This window comes from Euprymna scolopes, chromosome 45, assembly GCF_053919585.1.
Source record: "Euprymna scolopes isolate OS-2025 chromosome 45, ASM5391958v1, whole genome shotgun sequence".
In the NCBI taxonomy this organism is placed as follows: domain Eukaryota; kingdom Metazoa; phylum Mollusca; class Cephalopoda; order Sepiida; family Sepiolidae; genus Euprymna; species Euprymna scolopes.
Window position 1 is genome coordinate 29,590,898 of NC_136526.1, and position 11,674 is coordinate 29,602,571.

At 28.4% G+C, this 11,674-nt stretch overlaps 1 protein-coding gene across 1 annotated transcript in view; it reads right to left on the reverse strand.

Annotated features, from left to right (window-relative positions):
* The window catches only part of LOC145269138 (uncharacterized), a 43,006-nt gene extending 33,417 nt beyond the window's left edge, over positions 1–9,589 (reverse strand). The window contains exon 1 of the mRNA XM_080124745.1: positions 9,331–9,589. Within this exon, the coding sequence (XP_079980871.1) occupies positions 9,331–9,589 (259 nt within the window). The remainder of the gene's footprint in view (positions 1–9,330) is intronic.
* Positions 9,590–11,674: the final 2,085 nt, after the last annotated feature.

Here is an 11,674-nt window from a genome sequence, read left to right on the forward strand (position 1 = left end):
ATTATTAATAACAATAAACATAATAGTGATAATAATAATAATAATAATAATAATAATAATAATAATAATAATAATAATAATAATAAAAACAGAATAAAATTAATATTTATTATCTTTTTAATATAACATATTTAGCCATAAGAGGGGATTAAATAAATTAAATAGGTCCAATAATTATAAATAAAAATCTACTAATATTTATGTATATAAAAAAAGAATACAATACAAATATATATATATATACACACACACATATATATACCCAAATATACACACACATACACACACACATATATATATACATATATATATATATATACATATACATGCACATAAGTCAAGGTGTAACTATACTATTAAGTTGGAAGTTTAAGCTATATAAGTATAGATATAAAGTCATATTAAATCACAAAATAATACATTCAATACCAGATTACTAATAACACAGATACAAGTACACTTACCTATAAAATATATTCAGGCAAAAGAGGTAATTAAATCAACGAAATACTCAAAAATAGCGACGCACAGGTAGATAGTACCCAAATTAAAAATAAGATACATATGTATATACTCACAGAGAACCAACCGACATACTAATAAGCACATATATACATATATATACATACATACACACATACATACACATACACACATATATATATATATATATATATATATATATACATATACATACATACATATACACACATACATATATATATGTAATCTTATGTATACACATACATACAAAAAAATACACAAATATATGCACACAATCATATACTAATAAACAACAACGCACACACACATATATATACTCACACATAAATATGTATAATTTACATAAATTATATATATAGAAATACATAAGAATACAAATAATTTGGCAAGGGTACAGATAGATGCATACACACATAGAAACATATAAATGGATTGAATAAACATGGGAGGGTATACCAAATAATATAGAAATAAATAGATCTAAGTACACAAGGTCATAAAATAAATACATAGACACATACATATACACATAGACACACAGGTATATAATATAGGAGAAGTAAAGAATGAAATCAGGAGAGGAGAAAGTATATTAATAGAATATTAATAAATTATAGAAATCAGTGACAATTTTTAATTTATTTAAATTTTATATTTAAACTAAATTACTTAAAAGATGGGTTTTATAATGTTTGCAATTAATTGAATTTTCGTGCTTCTTATTTAATAATTTATCTCTTTCTCTAAAAGTAAGTATAAATAATTTCTCATAAAGACATAGGTAGCAAGGCGAGTTTAAAGATGAACAGGTTTTCGCTTTCTTTAAAATTTTCCAATTTACTATTGGGGAGTAACCTTGCTCTACTAGTTCATTGTAATATTTAGACAAGGAAGTTCTATTTTTGTACTCATTATTTTCAAAAGAGCACTTGTGACCGGTAAATCTTTCTTTAAAATTGTTATTTGTCATTCCTATGTAATATTTTTTTTCATTCGGATTTTCCTTAGTAGAAATAGTTGCTTGGTACACTACAGAAGTAATTTGACAATTTCCTTTAAGAGGGCATTTTGATTTAATTCTACAGTTACAACTTTCGGTAGCAATGGGTGTGCTATTTTTGTTTAATATTTTGTTATTATGTTTTTTAATTATTTTTTCAAGGTTTTCATTACAGCTATAACTAAGTTTTATTGTATTTTTATTGAAAATTTTATGTAGTATATTATTAATAGGGAAGTGCTTTTTAATTAAGTTTAAGAATTTCATTCCTAGATTTGTTTTAAGTTTCAGATTAAAAGGGGGATTGTACCACAAGATTTTTCTCTTACGGTTTCTATTTGTATTTGTGTTTGGGTGTGTTGGTTCTATGAACTCAATTTGGGTGTTTTTGTATCCACTATCCTTAAGGGCCCTGTTATAGAAATATTTATGTTTATTAAATGTTTCAAGATTGGAAGAATTGTCACTGATTCTTTTACTAATGGATTTGGGGATATGCCTAATGATAGATTTTGGGTGATTTGATAAGGGGTGTACATAAATTGGGTTTGAGTTTTCCTTCCTATATGGTTGGTAGATGCCTTTCCTTAAATCAAAGTTCACATCCAAAAAATTTACAGTTTTAACATCTGATATAATATCCACTTTTAATTTAATTCTACGGAATTCATTTAAGATAATCTTTTTGGTTCTTTCACATTTAGGGCCGTTGGATTCCTTTATGATCATCAGTCCATCATCACGATACAAGCCTATATCCATGACATTGATGTCTTTGGTTAAGTTGTATAGTATGAATAGACCTACTAAGTCTGTCATTTCAGCCGAATCCAAAGACCCCATGGAAATGTCAAACAGGTCATTTTGATCTTTTTTCAACCACTGATCATTTCCACTAATTAATGTAGTATTTCTACATGTCCGTATAATTTCAATTTCAGTGTCTTTTATATCAGACAGGAGTTTAGCAAACTCCATCACCTCTTCGAATAGTTCCTTAGATATGGAGGGATAGTAATTCACAATATCGAATTGTAAGAAAGTACAATTCTTTTTATTATGTATATTGGAAAACCATTTAATGGTATCCGCTGTGTTAATCCATAGATTTAGCTTATATGTTGATTTAATTTGATAGTTAACTCTTTCTAGTATATTTTTACTTAATTTACCAATTTCGGGTTTCGTAGGATTAATTAATCTAGTTGTAGGTTTATTGTCAAAATTTATCTTATGGTCTTTAAGCAAAATATATGACTGTTTTTTTTGTAAAATTCCCACTCTATTACTAATTTTAAGTCTGTCAGTTATTTCTTTACTATCCTTGTCAATTTTTTTGCAAATATCTATATTTGATTTTTTGTAATTTTTTGTAATATTTTCTTTAATAAGCTTGTTATATTCATGTGTAGTTAGTTTGTAGAAATTTTGCGTCTTATCTGCTTTAACGTAAAGGTAATCCGAGGTGTTGATTTTCTTAATGGTAAAATCCAACTGTTTTTGAAAATGATTCTTTTTCCTATGGAAAGACAGGCCTCCAATAAGATCCATAATGTCTGCTTCAAAAGCATCCAATTGGTCGATATGTGGTGCCGAATCTCGATTTTTGAAACCATGGTAATCCTTATTCTTGTTGTCATTTGAATTTCTCAGGAAGAAAAAAGCTTTCCACTTCATTCTCCTAAGTAGCTCCTCAGTTTTTAGAAGGAGGGTCATCTGGTAATTCCGATTGGTGGTGGTAGGAATATTTTTCAGGGATGTTTGGAAGTTAATTTTCTCCATGTTTAGGTAAAAACAAATCCAGCGTATAATAGTGCTCAACAGTAATGGAGCGACGATACTCGGGGGTTTTTTTATATTCAAAAGTAATGGACTAATGAATTCAACGAGGTTGTTAGATAGTGCTCAATAAAAAGAGCTGATAATACTTGTTTATTGTTATATAAACATGCTCACATCCCGCTGCTACAAATAGCCACTTCTTTCAATCAAACAACAGATATCATCAGGCAGCGACTTGACTATTCAAGTATTATCAGCTCTTTTTATTGAGCACTATCTAACAACCTCGTTGAATTCATTAGTCCATTACTTTTGAATATAAAAAAACCCCCGAGTATCGTCGCTCCATTACTGTTGAGCACTATTATACGCTGGATTTGTTTTTACCTAAACATGGAGAAAATTAACTTCCAAACATCCCTGAAAAATATTCCTACCACCACCAATCGGAATTACCAGATGACCCTCCTTCTAAAAACTGAGGAGCTACTTAGGAGAATGAAGTGGAAAGCTTTTTTCTTCCTGAGAAATTCAAATGACAACAAGAATAAGGATTACCATGGTTTCAAAAATCGAGATTCGGCACCACATATCGACCAATTGGATGCTTTTGAAGCAGACATTATGGATCTTATTGGAGGCCTGTCTTTCCATAGGAAAAAGAATCATTTTCAAAAACAGTTGGATTTTACCATTAAGAAAATCAACACCTCGGATTACCTTTACGTTAAAGCAGATAAGACGCAAAATTTCTACAAACTAACTACACATGAATATAACAAGCTTATTAAAGAAAATATTACAAAAAATTACAAAAAATCAAATATAGATATTTGCAAAAAAATTGACAAGGATAGTAAAGAAATAACTGACAGACTTAAAATTAGTAATAGAGTGGGAATTTTACAAAAAAAACAGTCATATATTTTGCTTAAAGACCATAAGATAAATTTTGACAATAAACCTACAACTAGATTAATTAATCCTACGAAACCCGAAATTGGTAAATTAAGTAAAAATATACTAGAAAGAGTTAACTATCAAATTAAATCAACATATAAGCTAAATCTATGGATTAACACAGCGGATACCATTAAATGGTTTTCCAATATACATAATAAAAAGAATTGTACTTTCTTACAATTCGATATTGTGAATTACTATCCCTCCATATCTAAGGAACTATTCGAAGAGGTGATGGAGTTTGCTAAACTCCTGTCTGATATAAAAGACACTGAAATTGAAATTATACGGACATGTAGAAATACTACATTAATTAGTGGAAATGATCAGTGGTTGAAAAAAGATCAAAATGACCTGTTTGACATTTCCATGGGGTCTTTGGATTCGGCTGAAATGACAGACTTAGTAGGTCTATTCATACTATACAACTTAACCAAAGACATCAATGTCATGGATATAGGCTTGTATCGTGATGATGGACTGATGATCATAAAGGAATCCAACGGCCCTAAATGTGAAAGAACCAAAAAGATTATCTTAAATGAATTCCGTAGAATTAAATTAAAAGTGGATATTATATCAGATGTTAAAACTGTAAATTTTTTGGATGTGAACTTTGATTTAAGGAAAGGCATCTACCAACCATATAGGAAGGAAAACTCAAACCCAATTTATGTACACCCCTTATCAAATCACCCAAAATCTATCATTAGGCATATCCCCAAATCCATTAGTAAAAGAATCAGTGACAATTCTTCCAATCTTGAAACATTTAATAAACATAAATATTTCTATAACAGGGCCCTTAAGGATAGTGGATACAAAAACACCCAAATTGAGTTCATAGAACCAACACACCCAAACACAAATACAAATAGAAACCGTAAGAGAAAAATCTTGTGGTACAATCCCCCTTTTAATCTGAAACTTAAAACAAATCTAGGAATGAAATTCTTAAACTTAATTAAAAAGCACTTCCCTATTAATAATATACTACATAAAATTTTCAATAAAAATACAATAAAACTTAGTTATAGCTGTAATGAAAACCTTGAAAAAATAATTAAAAAACATAATAACAAAATATTAAACAAAAATAGCACACCCATTGCTACCGAAAGTTGTAACTGTAGAATTAAATCAAAATGCCCTCTTAAAGGAAATTGTCAAATTACTTCTGTAGTGTACCAAGCAACTATTTCTACTAAGGAAAATCCGAATGAAAAAAAAATATTACATAGGAATGACAAATAACAATTTTAAAGAAAGATTTACCGGTCACAAGTGCTCTTTTGAAAATAATGAGTACAAAAATAGAACTTCCTTGTCTAAATATTACAATGAACTAGTAGAGCAAGGTTACTCCCCAATAGTAAATTGGAAAATTTTAAAGAAAGCGAAAACCTGTTCATCTTTAAACTCGCCTTGCTACCTATGTCTTTATGAGAAATTATTTATACTTACTTTTAGAGAAAGAGATAAATTATTAAATAAGAAGCACGAAAATTCAATTAATTGCAAACATTATAAAACCCATCTTTTAAGTAATTTAGTTTAAATATAAAATTTAAATAAATTAAAAATTGTCACTGATTTCTATAATTTATTAATATTCTATTAATATACTTTCTCCTCTCCTGATTTCATTCTTTACTTCTCCTATATTATATACCTGTGTGTCTATGTGTATATGTATGTGTCTATGTATTTATTTTATGACCTTGTGTACTTAGATCTATTTATTTCTATATTATTTGGTATACCCTCCCATGTTTATTCAATCCATTTATATGTTTCTATGTGTGTATGCATCTATCTGTACCCTTGCCAAATTATTTGTATTCTTATGTATTTCTATATATATAATTTATGTAAATTATACATATTTATGTGTGAGTATATATATGTGTGTGTGCGTTGTTGTTTATTAGTATATGATTGTGTGCATATATTTGTGTATTTTTTTGTATGTATGTGTATACATAAGATTACATATATATATGTATGTGTGTATATGTATGTATGTATATGTATATATATATATATATATATATATATGTGTGTATGTGTATGTATGTGTGTATGTATGTATATATATGTATATATGTGCTTATTAGTATGTCGGTTGGTTCTCTGTGAGTATATACATATGTATCTTATTTTTAATTTGGGTACTATCTACCTGTGCGTCGCTATTTTTGAGTATTTCGTTGATTTAATTACCTCTTTTGCCTGAATATATTTTATAGGTAAGTGTACTTGTATCTGTGTTATTAGTAATCTGGTATTGAATGTATTATTTTGTGATTTAATATGACTTTATATCTATACTTATATAGCTTAAACTTCCAACTTAATAGTATAGTTACACCTTGACTTATGTGCATGTATATGTATATATATATATATGTATATATATATGTGTGTGTGTATGTGTGTGTATATTTGGGTATATATATGTGTGTGTGTGTATATATATATATATTTGTATTGTATTCTTTTTTTATATACATAAATATTAGTAGATTTTTATTTATAATTATTGGACCTATTTAATTTATTTAATCCCCTCTTATGGCTAAATATGTTATATTAAAAAGATAATAAATATTAATTTTATTCTGTTTTTATTATTATTATTATTATTATTATTATTATTATCACTATTATGTTTATTGTTATTAATAATAATTTTAATATTGTTTTATCATTATTTTATTCTTTTATTCATATATTTATCTAATAAAAACGCGAAAACTTTAAACTTATATCATTTAGCATAAAGGGCCTAATTAATGGTAGACGTATGTTTGAATTGCGTTGATTTTACTCGTGGACGTATGTAAGACGATAAATATGCTAGCCGAATACATTCACTGCCTTTTTTGACACGTTCATTTCTGACGCTTGGATTGTATCTTCTGTTTGTATTTGTAATAATATGTTTCATTACTGAATTGTATAATTGTTCATAAATTGGTTGACACGCAGGTTTTTTTTTTTCTTTTTCTTTTTCTATATACTGTCAAATTCTTACTTTCTCTCTTTCCCTATTTAACTAGATCTCATTATTCTTTCCTTTTCCTTCTAGTTTTTATTCTCTTTATTATAACCATTTATTTCTTTTTTCTTTTCTTCTCCATATCATATATATGTATGTATATGTATGTATGTGTGTATATGTGTATATGTATATATATATATATATATATATATATATGTATATATATATATATATATATATGTATATATATATATTTTTTTCTCTCTTCTTTTTCTCTCTATTTTGTTTTCTCTATATTTTCTTTCTCTATTTCTGTCTCTATTCCTTTTTCCTCTTCTCAATCACTCTCTCCCCATTGTAATTTTTTAACTTTATTTAAATTGCCTCTCCCTTTTTACTTTTTTATTTAATTAAAGTCCTGTGTTTTAAGTTTTTTAACTCCAACTTCTAAAGAGTTCCTACCTAAAATAAAAATCCATTATTCATTGAACTTTTGAATAGTCAAGTCGCTGCCTGATGATATCTGTTGTTTGATTGAAAGAAGTGGCTATTTGTAGCAGCGGGATGTGAGCATGTTTATATAACAATAAACAAGTATTATCAGCTCTTTTTATTGAGCACTATCTAACAACCTCGTTGAATTCATTAGTCCATTACTTTTGAATATAAAAAAACCCCGAGTATATATATATATATATTAATGCGATAGCGTGTATGTTCTTTTGTGTGTCACGCTTTCATCCGGGTTGTTTAATTGTTATGTTCTTCTATTTCTTGTCATAAATAATTTCATCAAGAATTTTCATAAGTTTTCGATGCCGACTATAGCCGACAGAACTGAAGTTATATATATATATATATATATATATATATATATATATATATATATATATATATATATATATATATATATTAAGTAATGTGATTTATAATTTAAAATTTAAAAATCAAATTTTAATTAAATTAAAAATCCGTTTCATAAGAAGGAACAACAACAAAATAAATTATCTGTACGATCGTTTCGGAAAACAATGCTTTTTATTGTGGTATACATCAAGTTATGTAGAATAATTATATATAGTTTTTTGGTAAGCAAGGTCTCCTCATCGGCAAATTTAGGAGGGTTTTTATTGAATTTAAAAGACACCATAAATAAACCTAGCATTAAAAGTAAGGCAGATGAATCTAAAAAATTGAAATTTAATTAAAATTTGATTTTTAAATTTTAAATTATAAATCACATTACTTAATATTGAATTAGCTCTAGGACATTTAACTATCGAGCTTATTATATATCTAAATTACAACGAGCACTTTCTATTTCCGATATTTTAATTAAACTAGTAATTTCACTGTTACATTAAAATACACTCAGCTCGTTAGACTATTGTTCTAATCTCCTTTAAATTATATATATATATATATATATATATATATATATATATATATATTACACACACACACATATATATATATATATATATATATATATATATATATATATATATATATATATATATATATATATATATATATATATATATTCACAAGTTTAAATTTCGGTTCCGATTCAAGCTTTTATATTATGGGTTGATACAGGTGAATATTAGTTAGAATCATGTTAGTAATTTGTTAGTGAAACATTCATTGTAGCGACAAAACGCATGTGGTATTGTAACGAGGAATTTATTTACACTGAATAGAAACAAAGCAGTTTACTACTAAAAAGAGTGTCACTCAACGGTAGTGGGAGGTTGCAGTCAAGAGTGACGGTGGCAGTTACTAAGTCAAAGGGAGATAACTCGTGTTTACTCCAAATGTAACATCTCCATTTTTTTTTTGTTTTTTTTTTTACTGAAAAATAAAAGTATTTTTATTTCTAACGTTTTTTTCATTTAGTCTCTGTATCGGTGGACGTTTAATTGGTCTCCCTTTCTTTGTGGAGTTTGGTATTATTTTGTTTTCTGAGCTTGTTTTTGATACCACTTGTTTTATACTATTTTCTTGGTTGAATATGTTTTATCTTTTAATGGTGAAGTCCGTAACGCTAACATTGCTAGGTATGGGTCTTGTCTACTTTCAAACGATTTCTTTAATGTTCTTTTAATTGTTTGAATGTTTCTTTCTGCTAAGCTTTGAGAAGGCGCTGGGGTTAGCTTTGACTTTTGTATCTTCTCCACCTGCAACTTTTTGCGATTCTTTTGTAGGTTAAAAAGTTTCTCTCGTTCTTTTCCAAGGTTTCTTTGCAGCGTCTGAAATTTCTCCTCCAAATTATCCTTGCGCATTTGCAAAACGGACAACTTTTCGTGATTATTTTCTTCTTTTAATGTTGCCATGTCCGTCTTATTTATTTCATACATTCTTTCATCAGTCCTGGCTCTTGTTTATTTCATACGCTCTTTTCATCAGTGCTAGCTCTTCCGCCGTTTCTGTGCCAATTACTGTGTTTGCATTTGTATTCGCCACAATGAAATGCAAACTTATTTTTATATTTTTATTTTGTAATTTATAACACAGCTCCCTATCTAGGGATTTTGCATACATTTGTAGGCGGTTAATTTTATAGATGTTTTCTTTAATTCTGGCTTTGGTTCAATAGTTTTATATATTTTTGCTGGTAATACGTTTACTTCAGCACCTGTATCTATTTTGAAGTTTATGAGTGTTTTATTGCCTCGAATCTTTACTTTCCATTTGTCCGTTTGTAGTGCGTCTACATTTTTTTTTCAATATGGCGTCCATGTTAAAATGGTTTTGCTCCACGTGATCCAAATTGTATGAATGTCCGACATTGTATAGTTTTTTCTTTTTCGTTCGACACATTCGAGCGAAATGTCCTTTTTTACCGCAATTTGTGCAGTTTTTACTGTATGCTGGACAGTTTTCTTTCTGATGTGACCCAGCGCAGTAGGTACATGTTTCAATTTATTGTTGTGTTTTGGCGGGCTTTTTTGTCTTAACATTTGAACATGACGTTGGAAGACAGCTTGTTTTTTTGGATTGCGAATTGTTGAAATATTTTCTGTTTCGCATGTAGCCATTATCTTGGCGTGTCTCTTCGTTTCTTCAGCACTCAGTCCTGCTTGTATCGCCTTCTGTAAATCCAGTGAATGTTCTCTGAGCATTCTTTCTCTCAACATGTTGTCGTTAACGCCACAAATTAGAATGTCTTTTGTTAATCTTTCAGTGAGGTCACCGAATTCACATTTGTTTGCCTTTTGTCGTAATTCCGTGACATACTCATCAAATCTCTGTATTTCTTTCTGTTTGCACGTGAGAAATTGATATGTGAGAAACGTTAGTTTTTTTTTAATCTTGGTTGGCGTCAAATTTTTCTATTAATTTTTTCAAGTTTAGCTTCTCGTCGTCATTTTCAAAGTTGAACGTATAATATATTTTCCTACCCTCGTTTCCTATACAGGTCAGCAATATTGAAGTTTTCACCTTCTCCAATTTCTTATCCGACTCTGTAGCTTGTAGGAACAATTGAAATTGGTTTTTCCAAGTTTCTCATTCCTATCCAAGATTATCCGAAGAAAAATTTCATTCTTTTGGATGTGGTAAAAATTCCATTTTTTCCGAGAAGATATTGATATACGTCTGTGAGTGTTGACGGTTGGATGTTTTATCCTGACACCATTTTATATTACGGGTTGATACAAGTGAATATTAGTTAGAATCATGTTAGTAATTTGTTAGTGAAACATTCATTGAAGCGACAGAACGCATGTGGTATCGTAACGAGGAATTTATTTACACTGGATGGAAACAAAGCAGTTTACTACTAAAAAGAGTGTCACTCAACGGTAGTGGGAGGTTGCAGTCAAGAGTGACGGTGGCAGTTACTAAGTCAAAGGGAGATAACTCGTGTTTACTCCATTTGTAACACAAGTTAATGCACCAAAGTCAAATGGATATGTATTTTTTTGAAATCGCAACTTTATAACATATAAGAATCGATTGAACATTAACTCTATAATAATAAATACGAAATCTGCAAGAATTAAAATATCATATTTTAGCGTACTTTACGACCAGGCTTTACCAGGCGATCGTGCTAGTATACTTTTGCAGGTTTAACAAAAAAAGCTACAATAATATCAGAGCGTCTCTACTTACACTGAACATCTATAGAATTCCAACATCAATATATTGCATATGAATAAGCCCCCTTTGGAATTTCCACAGGTACCTCTAGTATATATATATATATATATATATATATATATATATATATATATATATATATATATATATATATATATATATATATATATTAAACAGTTTCTACCGGTACGTATGTTATTTTAATTTATAATTCAGTCAAATTCTCTCTTTTGTTTAAAAAATCAAAAAATAATTTAAAAGACAATAGCGCAATTGAAGCGATATCTTTTTAATAGCTATGACTTTCGATCATC